Genomic DNA, 25,561 nt, shown 5'->3' on the forward strand with positions numbered 1-25,561 from the left:
CTAGCAAGAACTTTGTTAGGTGGCTCTGCTTAACTGCAAAGGAGCCTAGGAAATAGAGTCTCTAGTTGGGAAGCTGTGTGCCCAGATGAAAATCTTCTCTGTGGTAGTAAAATGTGAATAGGTTTTTGGATATAATTGTAATAAGCCTAGCATACTTTTTATATCAGATACACTTACAGATAAATTAAAGGAACTAAACATATAAAACAGATCTAAAATATATTGTAATTTTTATTTCTTATTTGACCTCAGTTCTTATGGGAGAAGGTGACGGAATTTCTGGACATGCAGCCCCAGTTCCCCTCTGTAAAAATTTATTTTATAATGGCTCCCGTTCTTTCACTAGTAGAAAGGAATATTTCAATCTGTGGAATAGATCAGTTGTTAAAAAGTAAGGTTGTTTGTTTGTTTTTTCAATTAACAAGGCCAATAGTGTATTGGTCCAGTCAGATAAATACATTTCCATATTGTCCTGCAATTAACCAGAGTGGATAAAGAATGAAATTGGTTCAGCATAAAACAGAGTTAAGTGAATGAATATTAGCGCCCCTACACAAGAGGTCATAGTAATAATCCTGTCCAGGAAGTTTAAAGCCTCCCAGGGGAAAGTATCATGGGAACAATTGGAGATTACACCATGTGTGTACTTTATCAATTTGTATTTTCCTTCTCTTATATCTGTCCTGCTGTCTCCTCTAACAGTGGACTGATGGGAACCTACCTCCCTAGAGGGAAAGATGCTCTGGATATTACTGTTTAAGCATCAATAAGTCACGAGGGCTTCTTGATGAAAGAGAAGAGTAGAACATACACATTAACTTCTCTATCTCATAAACTCCCGTAAAGCAACAATCATGGAATAATAATTATAATAATGGGGGCGCCTGGGTGGCACAGCGGTTAAGCGCCTGCCTTCGGCTCAGGGCGTGATTCCGGCGTTGTGGGATCGAGCCCCACATCAGGCTCCTCTGCTGGGAGCCTGCTCTTCCTCTCCCACTCCCCCTGCTTGTGTTCCCTCTCTCGCTGGCTGTCTCTATCTCTGTCGAATAAATAAATAAAATCTTTAAAAAAAAAATAATTATAATAAAACCTAGCATGACACAGAGAATTAAAAAAAGAAGATAATAGCTTTACATTTTTAGAATCTGAAAGGACCCAAGCAAGCTCAATTTTAAAATAAAAAGTGATAATGAGATTCATATGAGAATCCCTTTTGCGTACACACACACACACACACACACACACACACACACACACACACACAGATATCCCAAAACCTTAGGAAGTGGTAATACAAAGTATTTCTGAAAATAGAAGTGAATTGAAGATAGAGCTAAAAATGGAAGCCTAGGGACTCCTAGGTGGCTCAGTCAGTTAAGCATTTGCCTTTGGCTCAGGTCATGATCCCAGGGTCCTGGGATTGAGTCCTACATCGGGCTCTTTGCTCAGCAGGGAGCCTGCTTCTCCCTCTGCCTGCCACTCGCCCTTGCTTGTGTGCTCCTTCTCGATCTTTCTCTCTCTGACAAATAAAATCTTTTAAAAATTAAAAAATGGAAGCATGGTTGAATATTCCTTTAAGAATAGTGAGATCCTGCTATCCCTTCCTAACCTCTGTACAGTTAAGTGAATCTCCCTTCTTCTGCCCTGGCAGGATGTATAAGTTTATTATCAGAGAAGATAAAACTGAAGGTCTCTAGACTGGAGAGAAAAGGTGGAGTTGTGCTACAACTATAGGCAAAGAAGATCCTTCTATGGGGAATCCACTGATAACCAGAGCTATTTAGTGAAATGGCCCAGCCACACCTTAGATAAAGAATCTCAGTCATTGAACAGTACTCATTGAGAGTTTATCATCAGCTTCCATATGAACTGATCTTCAGGAACCAGAAAATATCTTAAGAAAATTAAAGATTAGCAAAAAGTCTTAGAAGAAGTTGATAAAAGACCTGAAAAGAAGACTTGGACAAATTGTTATTAGTGCCCTGAGGGGGAACCCCTGATAGATGGTGCTTCAGCTGTGTTCCTTGGTAGGAATTGATTGGTCTTCACGGCCAATATAGAGGCACTCCTGTAGCACATGACCCCCTTGTAGACCACATTCCAGATCCTGGGTCCTGACACTCCTTGCATAGAACACCCCACTTCCATTCCCAGGGTCTGCAGTCCTCTTTCCTGTCTCTGTCCTGCTGAGTGCCTTCTAAGGCAGTAGACAAGAGGTAGCCAAGGGAAGGTTGTTCATGTGAAATGTGGATGGAGTTTGGGTGTGTGGTCTGGGTCCAAATGTGTAAGCATGGGGTCATTATAGATGAAAAGTCTTCCATAATACTTAGCATAATGCATGATTATGACCATATCTATGCTTAATATTGTACAGTTTTACATTGTAAGACTCTTTAAGCAAACAGGAGATCCTACATGCTTTCTGAGAGGGAAAATCCCTACAGCCACCAAAAAAAAAAAAAAAAAAAAAAAAAAAGTTCTATACAAATGATCAGAATCAGAAAGGCTTCAAACATCACACTAGTGACACTTAAAGTCAAGAAGGGAGTGGAGCAGAGCCTTCAAGGGTCTGAAAGAAAAAAATTCTAAACTATACTTCTGTATGTGAATTATTATGTTAGTGAATAGAATAAAGATATTTTCAGAAATTTAAGGTTTCAAAAAGTTGTCTCCCATGAATTCCTTTTCAGGAAGCTGTGGGATGATATATTCCCCTAACGAGGGAATAAACAGAGAGGAGAGTGAATGTATACTGCAACAAATAAGAAGGCTTTAGAAAAGACAAAGAATATCGAAGTTTCAATGTATATGAGTATATTTCAAAGTGATTATGACAGTTGGAGATTGGAGTTCAATATTGTAGTAAGTTTATAGGAAACTATGCAGTCAACCCCCTGCCGCCTACCAAAACAGGCAACTTTTAACTGCATGTAGGGCAAGAAAAGGTAAGCAGTCAGCATATTTAATGGCTTAGTTGTGAATCTTAGTATGAGAAACAATGACTATTGATTTAAACAAAGTCGTAATAGAAAGCTGAGGGGATTTGTGCTTCCTAGAAGTGGAGATGGGGAGGGGGTGTTGGATGGTTTGAGAGGTTGATCCTCTTCTTTCACAGTGGGAGGTCAGTAGATAATGCTGGAAACTGAAAATGCAGTAGCAATGGTAACCATGGGGTCTGGTGATTTGAGCTGATAGAGATATGCAAGTTTAGAATGAAAAAAGCTGCCTTTGGAGGGTTTTATCCGTAACTTCAATAACTATGTCACTCTTTAAAATGTGTGAATAATTTTTTAAAAATTGAGATGTAAGTTTTTAATTTTTTTTAAGTGTAGCTGACACACAATGCTACATTAATTTCAGGTGTACAGTATAGTGATTCAGTGTCTCTAAATATTATGCTATGCTCACCACAAATATAGCTTCCATCTGTCACCATACAATGTTACTATAATATCATTGACTGTATTCCCTATACTGTACCTTTTATTTCCTTGATTTTTTCATTCCATAACTGGGAGCCTGTATATCCTACACCCCTTCACCCACTTTGACCATCTCCCCACCCCTCTTCCCTCTGGCAGCCATCAGTTTGTTCTCTGTAAGTTATAGGTCTGATTCTGCTTTTTGTTTGTTTGTTTTGTTTTGTTGGATTCCACATATGAGTGAAATTATATGGTATTTGTCTTTCTCAGTCTGACTTCGCTTAGCATAATACTCTCTGGGTCCATCCATATTGTTGCAAAGGGCAAGATATCATTCTTTTTACTGCTGCATAATATTCCATTATATATACATACATTCATACCACATTTTTAAAAATCTGTTCATCAATTGATGGACACTTGGACTGCTTCCCTATCTTGGCTATTATAAATAATGCTGCAGTAAACATAGAGGTCCATATATCTTTTTGAATTAACGTTTTTATTTTCTTTGTGAAAATACCTAGTAGTGGAATTTTGGATGAAATGGTATTTCTCTTTTTAATTGTTTGAGGTAACTCCATGCTGTTTTCACAGTGGCTGTGCCAGTTTCCTTTTTCTTCACATCCTTGCCAATACTTGTTATTTCTTAACTTTTTTATTTTAGCCATTTTGACAGGTGTGAGTGAAACCTCACTGTGGTTTTGGTTTGCATTTCCCTGATAATGACTGATGTTGAGCATCTTTCATGTGTCTTTTGGCCATCTGTAGTCTTTGTTGGAAAAATGTATGTTCAGATCCTTTACTCATTTTAAAATCAGATTTTTTTGGTGTTGAGTTGTATAAGTTCTTTATATTTTAAAAACATTAACCCCTTATTGGTTATATTATTTGCAAATATCTTCTCCCATTCAATAGGTTGTCTGTTACATTGATAATTCCTTTGCTGTGCAAAACATTTTTATTTTGATGTAGCCGCATAGTTTATTTTTGCTTTTATTTCCTTGGGTGTAGCAGACATATCCAGAAAAATGTTGTGATGGCCAATGTCAGAGAAGTTATTGCCTGTGCTCTCTCTCTTCTAGAATTTTTCTGGTTTCAGGTCTCAAATTTAAGTCTTTATTCCCTTTGAGTTTATTTTTGTGTATGGTGTTAGAAAGTGTTCCAGTTTCATTTTTTGCATGTAATTGTCCAGTTTTCCCAGCACCATTTATGAAGAAACTGTCTTTTCCCCATTTGTATATTCTTCCTTTGTTTGTTATAGATTAATTGACCATATAAGCACGGGTTTATTTCTGGGCTATTTTATTATCTATGTGTTTATTTTTGTGCCAATACCATACTGTTTTGATTACTATAGCTTTGCAGTGTATCTTGAAATCTCGAAGTACGATACCTCCAGCTTTTTTCTTCTTTCTCAAGATTTCTTTGGCTATTTGGGGTCATTTGTGGTTCCATACAAATTTTAGCGTTATTTGTTCTAGTTCTGAAAAAATGCTGGTGGTGCTTTGATAGGGATTACATTGAATTACAGTTTTCAAAGCACAGGTATTTTACTTCCGTGGTTAAGTTTATCCCTAGGTATTTCATTCTTTTTGGTGCAGTTGTGAATGTGGTTCTTTTCTGAATTTCTCTTTCTACTGTTTCATTATTAGTGCATAGAAATGCTACTGATTTGGGGGTATTAATTTTGTATCCTGCAACTTCACTGAGTTCATGTACTACTAATAGTTTTTTGCTGCATCTCCAAAATTTTGGATCATTGGGTTTTCATTTTCATTTGTCTCCATGTTTTTTGATTTAACCAAGGAGGTGAAAGACCTTTACTCTGAAAACTATAGAACACTGATGAAAGAAATTGAAAATGATACAATGGAAAGATATTTTATACCCAAGGATTAGAAGAGTTAATGTCCACGCTACCCAAAGCAATCTACACATTCAGTGTAATCCCTATTAAAATACCAACAGCATTTGGGGCACCTGAGTGGTTCAGTCTGTTAAGCAACTAGCTCTTGATTTCGGCTCATTATCTCAGGGTCATGAGATGGAGCCCTGTATTGGACTGCATGCTGAGCATGCTTAAGATTCTCTCTCTCTCCCTCCCCCTTCTTCGACCCCTCCCCCTTGTGCTTGCACCTCCCCCTGAAATATAAATATAAAGAAATATAAATATAAAGAAATGTAAATATACCAACAGCATTTTTCACAGAACTGGAACAAGTTCACCTAAGTCTCAAAATACTTCCCTTTTCTAATCGTAAAGGAAACCCTATAAATGAGGATTGATCTTTCATACAGATAGGGTTTTAATGTAGATATGCATTGAACTGTTGGAAGATTGTTTTCCAGTGGATTTTGACAAGGGTGAAGTTGAAGAATGTATGATGATATTTTTTAGGCTGAAATATATTTTCTTTCATTAATTTTAGTTTTATTTTCAGGGTGACCGTGGACTTCCTGGTTTTCCCGGGCTTCATGGCATGCCAGGATTAAAGGTTGAAAAAAATCTAGTCTTTTATTATTTAGCAATGTTGCATTTTATTTTAAATTAAAAGTTCTTTATGTTATAAATGTGTTACAAATAAATGTGCAAATATAAAGTATATTAAAGTAAATGATTGGATTACTATCGTAGTTTACATAAAACTTTTTAAAAATTTTGTTTAAAATACCCAGTCAGAAATTTTATGGTATTTAAACATTGATGAGTAAGTTTTGATATATGGAAATTCTTTTAACTCTAAGTCTAGTACTTTAGGCCCTGTTATGATACCGACTATCCTTATTTTTCCTTGTTTTTCTTCATAAAGCCTCAAAAATAGGGCTTTTGTAAACAAACCTTAAATTATTTCTACTTTATTTTATGTTGGCAATTAAACCTTGCTGTTTGTAATTGGTGCTTTTTTTTTCTTTAAGCTTTAAGGGCAATTTTCATATTTCCCTAAAATTCAATAATTTAATTCCGGTTAGTGAACATACAGTGTCATATTAGTTTCAGGTGTATGATGTAGTGATTCAACAATTCTATACCTCATTACTCAGTTCTCATCATAAGTTTACTCTTAATCCCCATTACCTATTTTACCCATCCCCCACCTCCCCACTGGTATGCTTTATTTTAAATGAGTACCCTCAGTTATTTTTTCTTTCAACAAGAACACTTTTACTTGAAGCATACTTCAGAATACATGGTTTAAAAAGATATAAATAAAACAAGAGAAATAGAATACACATTTTCTTCAACTACACTCAGAAGAATCCCCTGGTTAAATCACATGAAAAGAGACATAACGGGGTAACTGGGTGATGGGCATTAACGAGGGTACATGATGTAATGAGCACTGGGTGTTATATAAGACTGATGATTCACAGGCCTGTACCCCTGAAACCAATAATACATTATATGTTAATTAATTGAAATTAAATAAAAAATGTTAAAAAGAATAGGTAATAAAATATTATACATACATAAGGAAAAACTAATAAAAATGTGTAATAATTTTATGGAGAAAACTACAATATTTTAATGATGGATATAAAAAGAAAACTTGAATGAATGGAGAAATACATTTAAAAAGTAAATACTGAAATTAAAATAAAAAACTTAAAAGAATAAAAATAAAATTCAGTATTTATATTTTGTCTTTTAGGGTGAAATGGGCCCCAAAGGAGATAAAGGATCAACTGGATTTTATGGCAAAAAGGGAAGTATGGATTATAAAACAAAGTATCTGTATGGAACTTTGGATGTCATGAAAGGAGAAAACTGGTTTTTCAGTCCCAGCTCACTCACCATTATAGCAATTAGCTTTGTTCACCTTTCTCAGGAAATTCATTTAGAATAATGAAAAAATAGAATAATACCTGGTGTGTAGTATTTTATAAGAATACATCATGTGATTGACCACTCTGAATTTTTAAAGTATTTATCGAGAGAGATTCCTTGGGAGGAAGTGGCAGCTGCTTAACAGCAGGTCCATGGAGGATCACTGTTACGGGCCTTCCGATTTCTTCACATTGAAGGAAGATTGTGTTGTTTATTACATTTAAAATACTCACTGCTTTTTAATTTTGCCATGATGTGGTTTCTATGTTTAGATGCTTGTAATAATTCTGCATTCACCGTTGTTTTTAATGTCTTGTGTCGGCTGGCCTGGTAAAGTAATGCTTTGCCGGAAGTTGTAGAGCCAGCACAAGCCGTAGTTCCATGAATTCTGTCACTACATAAAGAGGTTCACTTTTTAACTTGAGATTGAGTTGGAATTTTTAAATCCTTGTTGTACCTCCTCTGGGGATGGTGTCTAGAAGCTTCCCGAATGGTCCAGCTACCATCACAGGCTATCCTACAGTACAGCCTCTGACAAAACTTGACTGACCAGAACCTCTGGTAGAAGAATTGTTTACCTTTATACCAAGAAAATTGGGAAATCACCAAGATCCACATGTGTGTGCCCAAACCAACTTCAAAGAATTTGTGCTGCGAGACCTAAAGTCTTAGGAATTTGCCTAAAATGAAAAAACATGTCTGCGGGGGCCCATGGTGGTTCCATGTGTGCTAAATATGCCCATCCAAGGTCAAGCATGCGTTCTTTATTGAGGAGCAGAAAATCATTGTGGAAGTGTTGAAGGCATAAGCACAGAGTCAGAAGGCTAAGCAAACAAAAAATACAACTTTTTTTGAGTAAAAAAACAAAACTTAGGGGGCGTCTGGGTAGCTCAGTCATTAAGCATCTGCCTTCGGCTCCCAGAGTCCTGGGATCGAGCCCCACATAAGGCTTCTCTGCTGGGAGCCTGCTTCTTCCTCTCCCATTCCCCCTGCCTGTATTCCCTCTCTCGCTGGCTCTCTCTCTCTCTCTGTCAAATAAATAAATAAATCTTTAAAAAACAAACAAAAAACCAAAACAAAACTTAAAAATAAAATTATTGCACGGATTGTTTTCTAAGTGTTTGTTTTTAATACAGGGTGCAAAAGGTGAAAAGGGGAATGCTGGTTTTCCTGGCCTTCCTGGACGTGCTGTGAGTTTTATAGAAAAAGCTCTTGAGTATTTACTTTAAATAAAAATGATCTTATACTGTCTTCTTTAAAAGGAAAAAGTAGTACAAAAAATGTATTAAAATACCCATATTTATTTTTCAGGGAGAACCAGGAAGACATGGAAAGGATGGATTAATGGGTAGTCCTGGTTACAAGGTATTTACATAAGAAAACCAAATTCTGTAACTTGCGAGTGAACGTTAGAAAAATGTACTGATACTTGACTTTTTTTACATTATGACATTGGTATAAAATAATGAGCTGAAAGTTGTTTTACTGTAATTTAAAAATGTTAGTAAATTTCTTTTGTGTCTATTGTGAATTCTTAGGTGTCAAAAATAAAATCCCTGGATATTAGAAGGTTGAACTTCTTTGATAAGCCATTCAAATGGGTTTGTTTGGTGGGTGAGAAGCAGAGGTACCAAGCTCTTATCTCCCGATAAGGGAGGTACTTGGGTGGGAGGTTGGGGGACTTCATCCTTAATCTTAACAACTTCTTTATCAATTGTGTGGTATGAGTGTGAGAGAATTAGAGCAAGAGGAACTGCAAAGTGCCTGTCATTCACCAGCCCTGAAAAACTCAAAGGCACATGCCCTTACGATGATGGGTTAGCACCATCATATTCTTACAACTTTTTGGGGTTAATTATCAAATAGAAATGGACTTTCTATGCTGTAGCTTGTTAAATATAAAGATATCAATCATGTGTATATATTTAAGTCAGTCTATCTGGAATGTGCCAACAGCCCACCTAATTGTTCTGTAAGTGTTTTGAATACCTCAGGAGAGGATTTGTATAATCTATCAGCCAGTGAGGCTGCATGGTCAAGCATTGGATTTAGAGATGTCGTCATGTTCCCTAATCATCAGGCCAGACTTGCTCAGAAATGCAGTCCAGATTTTCTTGGTCTTTTCTTTTGGACAAATTGTTTGTTTATTTGCTTAAGTATTATGAAAGAAAGTTCCCCAAATATCCATGATTCCTTAAAGATTATAAATAGTGCTTCCTGAATGTAAAATATTGGGGCTCATTTTAAAGAGCTCAGTCATGTGTTGTTAATTATATTTCACTGATTCTGTATTTTATTTCTGATTTGTTAATTAAACAGATATTTACTGATATTTATTAGGTGCTAGACATACAGAGGGGAGGAAAACTGTCACAACCCTTATTTTTATGGAGTTTATAATCTAGTCTCTCTTTATTAAAGAACACAGGTTCTTTACTTTACCTGAAAATTTGGCATTCATCTAATTTAATTTTTCTTTATCTTCTTTTTTTTAAATTTTATAATAATTTTTTATTATATTATGTTAGTCACCATGCAGTACATCCCTAGTTTTTGATGTAAAGTTCCATGATTCATTACTTTATCTTGTTATAATTAGCCCATGTGCCCCAAGAAATGCAATTATATTTTTGGGAGGTAGTAAAGTTTAGAGAATAGAACTGAGTTGGATTTCCACTACTCAGTGACTTTTTCTAACTTGCTGTATGTCCTTTGACAAATACTTTGACCTTCCAGTTTTTTCCATTTAAAAAATGGGATAAATGCTACCTACTTAGAATGGTGTGGTAGGGACTGAGAGCGATAGAGCACCCAGCATAGTACTTGTCAGAGAATGTATTCTATAAGGAATTAGTTTCTTTGTCCATTTTTTGATTGGAGCATTGCTTTAAGGTCCCTTTTTGAGCTTTTTTAAAAAAAATCCGCTTTATTGAGGTTTCATTGACGTACAGAAATTACATATTTCATGTATACAACTTGGTGAGTTTGTACATAAGTATATTCTCATGGAACCATCACCACAATCAATGCCATAAATATCTGTTGCCTCCAAAAGTTTCTTCCTTCTCTCTTTATTTATTATTATTGTTTTGGTGATGACAGCATTTAATGTAAGGTCGGCCTTCTTAGCTGATTTTAAAGTTTGCACTGCAGCATTGTTGACTGTAGACACTAAGCTGTACGATAGATTTCTATGACTTACTCATTTTACGTAATTGAAACTTGACCCTTTGACCAATACTTCCCTGTTTCTCCCTCTCCTCAGTCCCTGGTAACCACCATTCTACTCTCTGCTTCTATGACTTTGACAGTTTTAGATTCCACATATAAGTGGGATCATATAGTATTTGTCATTCTATGTCTGGCTTGTTTCACTTAGTGTATGTCTTCTGGGTTCATCCATGTTGTAACAAATGGCAGGATTTCCTTTTTTTTTTTTTTGAGGATGACGTGCGTGCGTGCGTGTGTGTGTGTGTGTGTGTGTCTTTATCTAGATATCACATTTTCTTTATTCATTCAACTGTCAACGGATTTAAGTTGCTTTTATGTTTTGACTATTGTGAATAATGCTGCAGTGGACAGGTATGTCTTCAAGATCCTGATTTCCATTCCTTTGATTATATACCCAGAAGCAAGATTGCCGTAGCATACGGTACTTATCTCTTTAATTTTTCGAGGAACCTCTATAACCCTTTTCCATAATGACTATATCAGTCTATATTCCCACCAACAGTATACAGGGCTTCCGGTTTCTCCACATCCTTGCCAAGATTTGTCTTTTTTTGTTTGCTTTGTTTTTGTTTTTTTGGCTAATAGTCCCTCCCTAACGGATTTGAGGTGATATTTCATTGTGGTTTTGATTGCATTTCCCTGTTGATTAGTGATGTTGAGCACCTTTTCATATACTTGTTGGTCATTTATGTCTTTTTGCAGAATTGACTATTCAGTTCCTTTGCTCATTTTTAAATTGGGTTGTTATTGCTATTGAATTGTAGGAGTTTCTTATATATTTTGGATATTAACCCTTTATCAGATATATGGCTTGCAAATGTTTTCTCCCAATCTGTGGGTTGCCTTTTCATTTTGTTGATGGTTTTCTTTTTTGTGCAGAAGCTTTTTGGTTTGATGTAGTCCCACGTGTCTAATTTTGCCTTTGTTGCCTATGCTTTTGGTTCCTGGATTGAACGTAGGAATTTGGGGATTCTTTTCTCTATTTATATAAAAAAATGCCACTGGGATTTTGATAGGGATTGCGTCAAATCTGTAGACCATTTGTGGTAATGTGGACATTTTAACAATAAAAAATGTTCCAATCCATGAACTAGGGTTTAGGGATGACTTTTCATTTATTTGTCTTCTTTAATTTCTTTTATCAGTGTTTTGTAGTTTTTAGTGTATAAGTCTTTGTCCTTCTTGGTTTAGTTTATTTCAAAGTGTTTTATTATTTTTGATGCTATTATAAATATGGTTGCTTTCTTAATTTCCTTTTTGTATGCTTTGCTGTTAGTGTATAAAAATGCAACTGATTTTTGTATGTTGATTTTGTATCCTGCAACTTTACTGAATTTATTAGTTTTGACAGTTTTTTGATGGACTCTTTAGGTTTTTCTGTATATGAGATCATGCCATCTACAGAGACAATTTTACTTTGAATGTTATTTCTTTCTTTTTCTTGCCTAATTTCTCTGGCTAGTACTTCCACTACTGTGTTGTAAAGAAGTGGCAAGAGTGGGCATCTTTGTTGTGTTCCTGATCTTAAAGGGAAAGCTTTCAGTTTTTCATCATTAAATATGATGTTCACTGTGGGTTTTTCATATATATGTGATCCTTATTGTGTTGAGTTTGAGTTAAATTCCTTCTATACATAGTTTTATGAGAGTTCTAATCATAAATGGTGTTGAGTTTTGTCAAATATTTTTTCTACATTTCTTGAAATGATCATAAGATTTTTAATCTTTTTTTCTGTTAATCTGGTGTATCACATTGATTTGTATATACTGTCATCTTTGTATCCCAGGGATAAATCCCACTTGATTATGGTGGATGGTCCTTTCAATGTGCTCTTGAATTCAGCTTGATACTGTTTGTTCAGGACTTCTGCATATATGTTCATTAAGGATATTGGCCTGTAGTTTTCTTTCCTTGTGGTGGTTTATTTGGCTTTAGTATCAGGCTAATAATAGCCTCATAAAATGATTTGGGAACTGTTCTCCCTTTTATTTTTTGGAAGATTTTATGAAGGATTCCTATTAATTCTTTAAATGATTAGTGGAATTTACATGTGAAGTCTGCCTGTCCTGGAACTTTCTTTATTAGAAAATTTTTGATTACTGATTCAGTCTCCTTATTTGTTATTGGTCTGTTCAGGTTTTCTCTTTCTTCTTAATTTAGTCTTGTTAGGTTTTATGTTTCTAGGAATTTATCCATTTCTTCTAGTTTGTCCAATTTGTTGGCATATAATTATTCATAATAGTCCCTTGTGATCTTTTTTATTTCTGTGGCATCAATTGTAATGTCTCCTCTTTTGTTTCTGATTTTATTTGAGTCTTCTTTTTTTTTTCTTAATCTAGCTAACTAAGGATTTGCCCATATTTTAGATCTTTTTAAAAAATCAACTCTGGCTTTAATTATTTTTATTTTGTTTTTGTATTCTCTGTTTCATTTATTCTTGGTCTAATTTTAATTATTTCCTTCCTCCAGCTAACTTTGGGCTTAGTTCTTCTTTTTCTAGTGTTTGCCCCCCCTTTTTTTTTTTAGTATTTTATTGATTTATTTGAGAGAGCACATGAGAGGAGGGGGAGAGGCAGAGGGAGAAGGAGAAGCAACCTCTCTGCTGAGCAGGGAGCCCTACTCGGGGCTTGATCCTAGGACCCTGGGGGTCATGACTTGAGCCCAAGGCAGGTGCTTAACTGACTGAGGCACCCAGGAGCCCCTAGTTTATTTCCCTTTTTGAAATTAATCTGGGTAGCATGTTTGCATGAAGATACTTATAAGTGTAAACCTTATTTCACTTTTTAACAGCTTTATTCATAAAGAAGCCACACATTATACAGTTTACCTATTTAATTTATTGTACACACAATTCAGTAGTTTTGAGCATATTTACAGTTATTCAATCATCACTGCAATCTAATTTTAGAATATTTTCATCACTTCAGAAAGAAACCTTATACCCATTAGCAGTCACTCCCAATACAAAAAAAAATTAAGAAATTGGACTTCATCTAGATTAAAAACTTTGTCCTATCAAAAGGCACAATTAAGAAAGTGAAAAAGATGTCAAGAAAGTATTTTCAAACATATATCTGATAAAGGACATATATCCAGAATACGTAAAGAAGTCTTATTACTCATTAATAAGAAGATAAAAACCCAAGTTTTTAAAATGTCAAATGTTTTGAATAGACATGTCACAAAAGAAGATAATACCAGTGGCAACAAGCCCATAAAAAGATGTCAACATGGCCAGTCATCATGGAAATGCAAACTAAAACTCCATATTCAGAATGGGCAAATCCACAGGGATAGAAAGTAGATTGGAGGTTGCAGAGGGCTGAAAATAGAGCACAAGTGGCTGGAAGGAAATTGGGAGTGACTGCTAATGTGGTTCATGCCTTTTGTGTCATATTTAAGAATATTTACCTAATTTAAGTTTATAAGATTTTCTCCTCTTCTAAAAGAAAAAAATTCAATTTTTCTAAATACTTATATTTAGAACATGTGTATTTTCTAAAACTTTATCATCTTAGCCTATAAATTTAGGCCTGTGATCCATTTTGATCATTTTAATTTCTATGTATGGCATGAGGAAAAAGTCAAGATTGATTTTTTTTCCATTAGTACACCCAATTCTTTCAGCATCATTTATTAAAAAAACTATCATTTCCCATTGAATTACATGAGGATTTTGCCAAATAAGATTTGATTGATGCATGTGAAACTATTTTTGGACTCTTGATTCTGTTCCACTAATCTATACCTCTGTCCTTTTGGCAACAACACACTGTCTTGATTGTCATAGCCTTATAGTCTTGAAATCTGACAGTGTAAGTATCTAAATTTGTTTTGCTTTTTAAAATTGTAATGGATGTACTAGGTATATAAATTCCATATAAGCTTGAGTGTCAGCTTGAAAAATTTTACAAAAAAGCCTTCTGAGTTTTATTAAGTATACTTTTTAGTTTGGAATAAGTTTAGATTTACAGGAAAGTTGCAGATACAGTATACGGAGTTCCCTTACACACTTTACCCGGTTTCTCCTGATGTTTACATCTTATATTACTATGGCACATTTGTCAAAACTAAGAAATCAATATCTACATATTGCTGTAAATTGCACTCCATACTTTATTTGAATTTTATAAGTTTTTCACAAATGTCCTTTTTCTGTTCCATGATCTAATTGAGGATATACCACGTAGCATTATTTTGTTATATCCTTAGTTTCTTCTAATCTCTGATAATTTCAGCCTTTTCTTGTTTTTCGTAACTTTGACAGTTTTGACGAGCTTTGGTTAGGTATTTTGTAGAATGTCACTCACTGTGAGTTTTTCTGATGTTTTCCTCATGATTAGGCTGGAATTATAGGGTTTTTTTTTTGGTGGGGAGGGAAGGATAACACAAAGGTGAAGTGCCCATCTCATCATATTAGAGAGTATATATGCTATCACATGACTAATCATTGATTATATTAACTTTGATGATTTGGTTATGGTAGTATTTGTCGTGTTTCTTCACTGTGAAGTTACTGCTTTTTTCCTTGCACATTTTTTTTGGAATTGAGTTACCAAGTCCAGCTCCTACTCAAGATGGGGCAAAAGGGCTGAGATGAAGCTTAAACTTTCAGAGAGGAGAGTATATACATATCTTTACACTTATTTGAGGAGAGTTATGGTTGTAACAATGAGTTATGGATTATTTGTTTTTTAGTAGTTGAGTTGTGTAAATTCTTTATATAATTTTGGATACTAACCCTTTATCAGAGATGTCATTTGCAAATATATTTTCCCATTCAGAAATTTTTTAGTTTTGTTGATTGTTTCCTTTGCTGTGCAGAAGCTTTTTACTTTGATGTAGTCCCAATTGTTTATTTTTGCTTTCATTTCTCTTGCCTCAGGAGACATACCTAGAAAAAAGTTGTTATGGCTGATGTTGGAGAAATTACTGCCTGCACTCTTTTCTAGGATTTTTGTAGTTTCAGGTCTCACAGTTAAGTCCTTAATTCATTTTGAATTTATCTTTTTGTTTGGTGTAAGCCAGGAGTCCAGTTTCATTCTTTTGCATGTAGCTGTCCAGTTTTCCCAACATCATTTGTTGAAAAGATCGACTCTTTTTCCCATTGAATATTTTTTCCTGTTTTGTCAAAGATTAATTGACCATATACATGTGGGTTTATTTCTGGGCTTTCTGTTCTATTACATTGATCTATGTGCTTATTTTTTTGCTATATTCTTGTCCTTTTAATGTATGATTTTTAATGTTCTTTCATTCCTGGTATTATATATTATGTAATAATCATTTGTTATTGGTGGTTACAACTGAATTCATGCACTGCATGGTTTTTCCTCATCTTCTCCATTATCATCTGGGCCTGATGCTCTTTGTTTTGAATAGCTTCTTGATAACTTTTTCTTATTTCTTACATGGAAATTGGTTGGCTTAAGCACTCTATCCCTCACAGGGTCAATAATAGTAAACTTCGTTCTCTTAGGAAATTAGTCTTTCCATCTTGATTTTTCAAATGATTTGTATAGAATTGTGCAAATTCCTTTCATGGTTTTTAAAATTTTTTTTTGGTTTCAGTAATTATTCTCCCTTTGTTATTTCTTTGAATATTTATGCTTTCGCTTTATACTTTTTTTTTTTTTTGCTTGATTATAAATGAGATTTTGGCTTCTTTATTATGTTGGGTTTTTTTTTTTCCCCAAAGATCCAACATTGTAATTTAAATTTTAACTTCATTGATTTTCCGTTTCTGGTTTTTTGTTTTTGTTTTTGTTTTTTTGTTTTTACTACTTCCTTCCTTCCTTCTTTTTTCTTACATTTTTCTAGATTTTACAACTGGGAAGTGAATTCACTTATTTTCATTGCATTTACAATTTTTTTGCTTTTTGTATTTAGCTTTATACATATTTTTTTATTATTGCTTCAGTTGTATTCCCTTGATTTTAATATGCAGTGTTTTCATTAACATTACTTTTTAGAAATCCTGTAATTTTGATTTTCTCTTTTTCCTAGAAATTGTTTAAAAGTTTAAAAAATTTTAGATTGAAAATTCTTCTGATTCTGTCGTCAACTTCTGGTTTTATTGCACTTTATCAGAGATTATTATTTGCATAATATCTTCTTAATGGGATTTGTTGTAGTTTTTTTCTTGGACTTCTTAGATGTTCAATTGTCAGAAATGTTTCCTGTCATATAAGAAGGTAAATCTCTGTTTTGAGAATGTAAAACTCAGTATACATTTGTAAAATTTTCTTTATTGAATATCTTGTTCAAATATTCTATATACTTAATTTTTGTTTTGTTTTACCTGTCTTGTGTCCTCTCGTCATTTTCATCTAGTCTTCTTCTATCCTCTGTTTCATGAATGTGGTTTTTATTTGTTGCATGCGTATTCATAACTGTTACATCTTCATTTTGGATTGTGGCTTTTGATATGATTGCTATCACTTTTTTGTCTCCCCTAATAATTTTTAGCTGGAAGTCTACTTTGTCTTATATATCAGAATTGCATTTCTTCGTTTTGATTATTCTTATTTGCTTGCTAAACTTTGCACATTCTATTGTATGCTTTTTCAGTAATTTTTAGTTGTTTCTCTTATCTCAGGCATAGAGTTGGTCTTTGCTTTTAAAAGCAATCTGAAATTTTTTTCTTTTCAGAGATTGAGTCTGTTTTTCTTCACTGGTAGGTTGGTCTTACGTTTGTCATAATGCTTATGTTGTAATTTTGTTATATTACTATGTGCACGATGCACTGTTCGCTATGCTTCTTCCTCAATGTGGTCATTGGCTATGTTTAGTTTTTTTCTTCAGTGCCTTTAAAAATTTAAAGTAAAATATTTCTCCCTTAGTTTCTAGTAATTTAATTGTAATATCTGAGGTTATTTTGTCTTTTCAATTTATTTCCTGAATTCCTATTTTATATCTTCCTTGTTTACATCTGAAAATGCTTGTATAACATTAATCCAGGTTATGGCATTTTGCTGCAGTTTTTTCCTGCTTCATGTTTATTTTTGTGTGAGGGAAATTTACTGAAATGTTTGGGTTCTCATTTTCTGCTTTTCATTTAGTAGTTTTGTTTGGATATTGTCTGCAGATTTTCTCAATTTGAAATGTTTTATATTTAGACCTCTAATAGGAGTGTAAAAGTTTGAGTGGCTTACTAGTCTTATTTCTTGAGCATCTCCTTTTTATGTATGGTGAAGTTTGATGTTTATTTAATGGAATTATTTATTGGGATGGGTTAAGTATTAGTCTTCTGTTGGGGAGGCGAAGAAATGAGAAATACAATGTGTGCATTTAAGAGTTCTGTGGCACATTTAAGCGTAGATGTCCAGCAAGTAGTTAAATCCTGGTAAGGAGCTCTATTTCATTTGAAGAGGGGAAGGAATGGGAGAGTGAAGAGAAGGAAGGGATTATCTTAGGTTGAAGGAGGGATATCTGTTTCACTGTTAAAAAGAAAAGGGGGGGGCGGTACCTTGGTGGCTCAGTTGATTAAGCCTCTGCCTTCAGCTTAGGTCATGGTCCCAGGACCCTGGGATCAGGCCCTGTTGCTCGGCAGGGAGCCTGCTTCTCCCTCTGTCTGCCACTCCCCCCTGCTTGCACTCGCGTGCACATGCTGCCCCCCCAACCCCACCCGTGCTCTAACAAATAAAATCTTAGAAAAAAAATAAAAAAGAGAGAAAAGTTAAAAAAAGTATGGATGGATGAAAATTCAGGTTAGTGTGTTGATTTGGTGGCAAGATGGTTGACTTCTGTTTTCTCTAAAGAAGTACAGGTTGTCACCAGTTGAGAGACAGGGAAAAGGCAGTTTTTGTTGATTGGAGAACTTTTTATTTAGCTGTGTGGAAAATGTGGCCCAGAGGAGATTAAGGAAATAGAGAAGCTTCGCTGAAGTCGCGTTGAAGCTGGAAGTTATAATCTTTGTGACTGTCATACTGTTTTCCCCCTCCCATTGCTATACTTGGAAGCCCAGGAGTGGATCTGAGGAGGATTTTGGTTTGATTTACTGAATATTGAGGTTCGCCTAAGCAAGTGCAGCAGATGAACAGTGAGGTAAAGGGATGAGAATTTCAGTTAACAATTGAAATACTAAAAATGGTGTTTAAAGTGGATATGAAGAGAAGTGAACACAGGACAGGACACATGATAGCAAGAGACATAATTTATTGGATACTTACTACATGCCTGACTCTTTTTCCAGCACTTTATATGCATTCTCACGTTAATCTCATAAATCACTGACCTTTAAGTAAAAAAATTTTTTTATCCTTTTACAAATGAGGAAACTAAGGAATGGAGAAGATTAATAACTTGTCCAAGAGCACGTAGCCGTAATTTAATAACCAATGAAAATTCCTTTCACCAAATTGTTGAAAAGTCACGTTACACCCAAATAATCTTTCTCAAATATAGAAAATGATGATGAAGCTATTGACTCTACTGTTTTTATGACATTTTAAAATACTAAAATATTAACTGTATTTTTTAGATACTCATTTTTTTTCTAAATAATAATGCTAAACCATAGCAGTAGAAATATAAAAATACTGTATTATTTGAAAGAATGCATCCTAAAACAAATTGTAAGACAAAGGATTGTTAAGACCCCAACTTTTTGGAGGCAGTGGAGCAGCTAACTTTTATGTATCTTCCCCTCTGTGCCTAGAGATGTGCAAGGCACTTTCACAAAGCCTCTTAATTTATTTTGTTAAAAAAAAAATCTATGACATTGGGAGTATTAATGTCACTTAGACAGTAAGGTCGGATTAAGACAGATGAATTAATTTATCCAGAAGTGCATTCAGTTACATGGCAGAGCTAGAATTCCAGGCCTTGTTTGTGTGATACCCCTCTCTGCATGATTCCTCTCTAACTTCTTGTCTGTTTATTCGGTAAGCAGGGAGAAGCTTCCCTAGGTCTTATATCTTCAATCTATCCTTTGGCATGCTGGAGATTTGTTTACAAACTAAGAATAAACCATGTAGTAAGATCAAAGTCAAAATAAAGTATTTAACAGTAAAATAAGGAATCTCCTCAAAATTAAATTATATTTTATTTTTTGATTGAGGGTTGCTATGGCCACAAACTAAATTATTCTCCATTCTTTTAATTTTTTTGTGGGTAAGTACAAGAGACCATAGCATGAAAGGAAATACACATGCAATGCAAGTTTTACATGTCTGTTTTTGGTTAAATTTCCTTCTTAAAAATAGCTGCTTTTTGTGGAATAAATCATCTTTGACATTAACTGTAGAAACTGGATTTAGAAATAATGTTTAGCATAACTTTTTTCAATTCTTTTATATCAAGAAAGAAATTAATAATAGGATAGCAGAATGATAAATTAGAGCTAGGGGCATGTTCTATCTACCAGCCAAACATATATACATGTACCAGATTCTCTAGGCCATGAAAGCAATCAAATGATCAGGTTAGGTTCTGATCATAGTACTGAATTTCACAGGTTGTTTTATTGCATTTAATTATCTTATGGAAAATGGCCTAAAAGAAATCATCCTTCATCTCCCAATGAAACATTATTCAGACAATCAAGAGTTCACTTCTAGGTGAAGATTATTTACTACCATCTTTTGATAACCATTGTGCATAATTTTACAACAGCAAATGCTGAGCCCTATCCATCAGTGTTTTTCCTCCATTTCCTTTATCCCCTTGAAATTAAACATTGAAGAATAAACAACCCATTCCTCCTTCCTTGATACGCTTTAGTGTTTATAAAGCAGGGGACATATAGCCTTATATATGGTTTTATATTCTGCTCAGCGCAATTCTAAGTATTCTAGGTAATTAAAAAAAAATAACAAACCTCACATAGGTGTTTCTTGCCTTTAAAGAATGTGCAAGTCAGGCAAACAACACCTATGTAAACAAGACACCTGTTGAACAGCTTGGCCATCCTAAAACTCAGTGCCACGTGTAAAGCTGTATATACAGTGTCATTGTAGAGAGGTGTTGGTAAGAGCAGAAAGGATGTGTGAGTATCTTGAGTTCTGGGCTAGAGTGCCAAGGGCTACCGAATTGGCACTTTTGGGGAATGCGTTGGAAATGCTAATTCCTGGCATTGCCCCACACCTGTTGAATCAGAGTCTCTGGAGTGGAGTCCACAATTTGCAGTCTAACGAATTCTTCAGAAGATTCTGATGTAGCTGGTGTAAGAATCACTGCTGTGGATGATAAACGATAGGTGATGTTTTGTTCATATAATTATGTATCATGGTGTACATGAAGCAGGAATAAAAATAAATCCCCACATAATTTGGAGACTTCGTTATTGATAATCCTTGATGACAATTAGTTACTCTTAAAAAAAAAACCTCCTGCTAATTAGAAAAAAAAATAAGATTGGGTCATCAAAGAAGTAAAAGAAATTTTTACCAGCCAAAGGAGTTATGTAATTCCACATTTATTGTTTCTACTATTTGACAACTGCCCTCCTCCTTTTATATACAGAAGAGCTAAACTACAGATTTGCTTAGCAAGTCACATATGACAGTTCCTGGAGGTAGGAGAAGGTAAGGGGCCTAAAGACGTACAGAAGGTAAGGGGCCTAAAGACGTACAGAAGACCTATGCCATGGTCCTCAGATCATCAGAATCAGCTGGACATCTGTTAAAACCAAATGCTGGGTTCCACCATCCCGAGCTTCTGATTCATTAGGTCTGAGGAGGGCCTGAAATTTTGCCCTTTGAAGTTCCCACATGAACTGAAGCTGAACTAGTTGATGTGGGGGCCATACATGAGAACCAATGGCTTGGATGAATCCTCTCGACTATTAATATGAATGTTAAGTTTAGGTATAGTCATTGCAGTATTTCCCTGTTGTAGTAGGTCCTGACACATCCCTTTAAGTTTTCAAACTTTCTGACCTAGAGCTTTTATACTTAGTGGATCCTACATATATCTTTGTTTGCCTTTGGTATTTTCATAAGCTTTTCTGTAGAATGATGGGCCGGCAGCACTTCCCCTCCCAATTTGGTTAATTTACAGGGAAACATTATTCTTTGCTCCCTCTGTTGTCAGCCGTCAGCTTGTCAGCTAATGTTTGTAAATATATTGGAACAGATGAACTATTTGGCTTGAGTTGGTATTTCACTGTGCTTATGAAATGCAAGAATTCATGAAAGTAGGAGAATCCGTGTTTCCATAATGTGATATGGTTGAATTTTTTTTTTCTAATCGCTGATTATGTTAGCCAGGTTTTATTGGTGGTTCTTCTGTGATTCATTTTCTATGGTTTTGAGGAATCCATTAGAATATGAAACTATGGAAAACAATGTTGGCATATGCATCAGCACATGTATTCTGAGACTCTTTCACCCTTGCCTCTTTCAACTCAGGCATTTGAAGTATTTACAAGAAAAATGCTTTTGCTTTCCTTTCTTGTTCTCACGTAGAGTGAAGTGTTTTCTCTGGTATGAAACAAAGTGTGGTATAATTGCAGAGAACTTTGCTTGTTATGATGCAACACTTTGCTGAACAGAAAACAGAATCATGGCTCCTAATGACTTGTTAGGTTTCAAAAAACCTAAATGTTTGAGGGTGTGCCTGTGTGTGCCCCTCCCCGCCCTTTATTACACTGCCCCTGGCAGTTTAATAGCTGTACTGACCTGTGAATATTATACATTTTAGGAATAAATTCAGCTAATATATATTGTTAAGTATGTGTCAGATACTTGTATATACACTGGCAATTTGGGAAAAGTTTTGAGGATGTGAAAGGGCAGGTATAAAATAAGATGCTTAAGATGCTTAAATAATTTGAGCATAGTCATTTAAAGGCATATAACTGAAAACTATGCTAGTTTTTACAGCCATCCAAAAATAAACATTTTAGGTATTAATTTTAAATAGGTGGATACTAAGTTAAAGTTCCAAATAATTTCAGGTAATAACTTTATAAGTAACCCCATTTGTAGTGATAGCTTTATTTTGGTTTTAAAATGCAACTGTTGGGAGGCAAGGTCAAATTAGAATGATCAATTCTAATAGACCCAGAAGAATGATCCAATCCATTGACTCCATTCCAACAGAATGATCAACTTTAAAGTAAAAAGTAAAATAAAGACAAATATGAAAGGATTGATATAAACCTTGGTCACATTTACTTTGGCGATAAGAATAATGCCCTATTCTCATAAGAATGAGTGTATAGTATCAAGAGTTATTTTATAAATTAACTCAATTATCTGCTGCCATATATGGATTTGATATTTATATAGTCACTTCATGAATTTCATAGTAAGTTATTTGATGTCAGGAAGGGTTAAAATCAAAAATCCAGAAGGAATTTTTAAATTTCATATGTATTTTATATAGTCCATTTTTATTTTTTATGTTATTTCTCTTATTGAGTATTAGAAGGCTTTTAAATTCTAGATACTAATTTGCTAACCCTTTGTTATTACATGCAAGTTTATTCTAATCTGTAGTCTGTCTTTAGACTTTTAAAATACCTTATGATAAGCAATTATATTTTTAGTATAGTCAGATAATCAGAATTTATTATGGTTTGTTTTATTACATTTAAAAAATTCTTCTCTACCCCCGGATTATAAATACAGTTTCTTATGTTTTCTTCTAAAGTATTTAAAGTTGTTTTTCATACCTTGGTCTTATTTTCTCTGTGTGTGCATGTGTGTGATTATTCAGTTTTAATTTTTTAAATGATACTTAATATCCAAGTACCATTTGCTGCAGTTACAGTTCCTTTCTGGATACTGAACTTATTGAAGGCTCCCTTTTCTGTTCCACTGATCTTTTATCTCTCCCTGGGTTGGTGGTGTACACTCTTAACTCCCATAGCTGAATGTGTGTTCAGGATCAAATTCATTTCACTCTCCTGGTCTTCTGAATTGTCTTGGCTATTTGGTAATTTGTTCTTCTACTTAAATCCTAAAATCATTTTGCCACATTACAACAAAAATCTTCTTGGGATTTTTTTGAAAATGCATTAAATTTTGATTAACTTGGAGACATCTAACATCTTTGTGCTATGAAGACTATAGCTTCATGATTATGAATGAGTTTTTCTATCTACCTTTTATTTGGGCATTTTACCTAATTTGTTAATAGAAATCTATACTTGTACCTAAAAAAATCCTGCACTCTTGTTAGAATTTTTCTTTGATATTAAGTAAATAATAAAATAGCAAACAAAAGTTGGAAAGTTTATTTTTTATTCAAGTATAGTTAACATACAGTGTTACATTTTTTTTATTGAAATGTTATAGACAATTTCAGGGCTACAGCATAGTGATTCAACAATTCCGTATGTTGTGCTGTACTCACAAGTATAGTTGCCATCTGTGACCACATAACATTATTAGTAATAATAATTTAGAAGTAATTTTTATGTTTGTATCTAAGATACTTTAATAGTTAGTGTTATTATTTTATAAGTGTGCCCGAAAATCAAATTCTCTATTCTCTCTTCTTTTTTTTAATCTTTAAAAGGGAGAAGCAGGACCTCCAGGTGCTCCAGGTCAGGATGGATCACGGGGGGAGCCTGTGAGTACCTTCTGAATTCAGTTCTAAAAGATGAAGTTCTTTTCCTGTCGTAAAATCCTCTATTTCAACACTCAGGTCAGGTGCCCTGTCCTCGTTCAGTGACTTCTAGACTTAGATATTATAGCAGCTCCTTGTGGTACATTGGAAAATATTGAAATTTTGAATCCTTTTTCACAAAACGGGAAGAATGTCACTAGCAGAAAATTCACGTTCAGTATGAATTACAGACATGAGTACTCACGCCCATACAAACAAATGGTTAATATGAACAACATGGTCTGTTGCTGAGCCTTCAGTCAGTGTCACTTTGCCCCTGGTTCATTGTTTTGTAGTGTGCTCCCTGGGTCATGTGTTCAATAAAAATTGGGGTAAGGAAACAGGATTATGAGGAAGTACTGTTCTGAATCCTGGATATCATGTGTTTTCAGCAAGTGTGCCGTATGACTCAGCTTCACTTACCGGTTTCCCCACCTTTTATTCCTACATCTCATGGCCAACATTGGCCAACATTGAAATACCTGCTGGTCTCATTTTATTCATCAAAGTAACTTATGGGGAATTTAAATTTAGGGGAATTTTCAGTTTGTTTTGGGGATGACTAGGTTAAGAAATTTAAAAATAGCCAAGATATATTGCATTTTATCACAGAGTGTTCAGGTGAGCACTCAGAATCCAAATATTAGACAGAACAGGGAGAGCAGAATCACCGAAGCTTCTTAAATGGGATGAATGGATTGACCTACTCTTAGAATCATTCAATCAAATATTTATTGAGTTCTCATCTTGTGGATTATAACACACTGGGGCAAGTTGTCTACATAGCTGCTGCCTTCATGGAGCTTATAATCGAGTTTGGAACACAGCAGAAAAAAAAAGTGATGCAAATAATTACCAACCTGAGACAGTTTATAATAAATGCCAAATGGGGGATTTAACATAGAATCAGAAGGCCAGGGTTTAAAGATAATTTCTGCCACATTGAAACTGTGCAAGCTTGGGTAAATCAGTTCACGTCTCTGAAAACCTTTCTTCTTATCTGTAAAGTGTATATACTTACAATACCCACTTTGCTGTATTGTTGGGAGGCTTTCATGGGAAACATATGGAAAAAAAATTGTGAAAACATTGCACAAATGCTTGGAGTTCTAAGCGCAAAAAGAATATAGGAAGGGAATCTGGTATCATGAGGTGATCGAGAAATTTTTACCAAGGGTCTGGGGCTAGATTTGATCACAAAAGGGTGACTGGGAAAGAAAGGAAGACCAGAGGGAGAAGGAACATGAGTGAAGACACACCAGGTAGGATGGTTAAGTGTGTGCCTAAGAAATAATGAAATGATCTCAGTGGGGCCCTGAGGCTGCAGCAAGAGAAAGTGAAGTTGGGAAGGTGGAGAAGACCATCCTATGGAGATCCTTGGCTCTGAATTCGGGGATAAACTTTCTTCACTTGCCATGAAGTGAAGTGAGAAAAAAGCAACATCACGCAGAGAGTAGTGCTTTCGAGGCAGTTATGAGCTACTGGCATCTGCAGGATGGATTGAAAGAAGAAGAGATTGGAA

The 25,561-nt window shown here is 34.7% G+C and overlaps 1 protein-coding gene and 1 pseudogene across 1 annotated transcript in view; both read left to right on the forward strand.

The window, feature by feature from the left end:
- Positions 1 to 25,561, forward strand: part of COL21A1 (collagen type XXI alpha 1 chain) — a 171,795-nt gene that overhangs the window by 108,122 nt on the left and 38,112 nt on the right. The window contains exons 13-17 of the mRNA XM_087856996.1: positions 5,867 to 5,920; positions 7,076 to 7,127; positions 8,386 to 8,441; positions 8,563 to 8,616; positions 23,950 to 24,003. Coding sequence (XP_087713122.1) covers positions 5,867 to 5,920; positions 7,076 to 7,127; positions 8,386 to 8,441; positions 8,563 to 8,616; positions 23,950 to 24,003 — 270 coding nt within the window. The remainder of the gene's footprint in view (positions 1 to 5,866; positions 5,921 to 7,075; positions 7,128 to 8,385; positions 8,442 to 8,562; positions 8,617 to 23,949; positions 24,004 to 25,561) is intronic.
- On the forward strand, positions 7,505 to 8,110 carry LOC148107511 (large ribosomal subunit protein eL34 pseudogene; annotated as a pseudogene).

The sequence above is a fragment of the Ursus americanus genome, chromosome 29, assembly GCF_024610735.1.
Source record: "Ursus americanus isolate L20-20 chromosome 29, mUrsAme1.1.p, whole genome shotgun sequence".
Taxonomy (NCBI): domain Eukaryota; kingdom Metazoa; phylum Chordata; class Mammalia; order Carnivora; family Ursidae; genus Ursus; species Ursus americanus.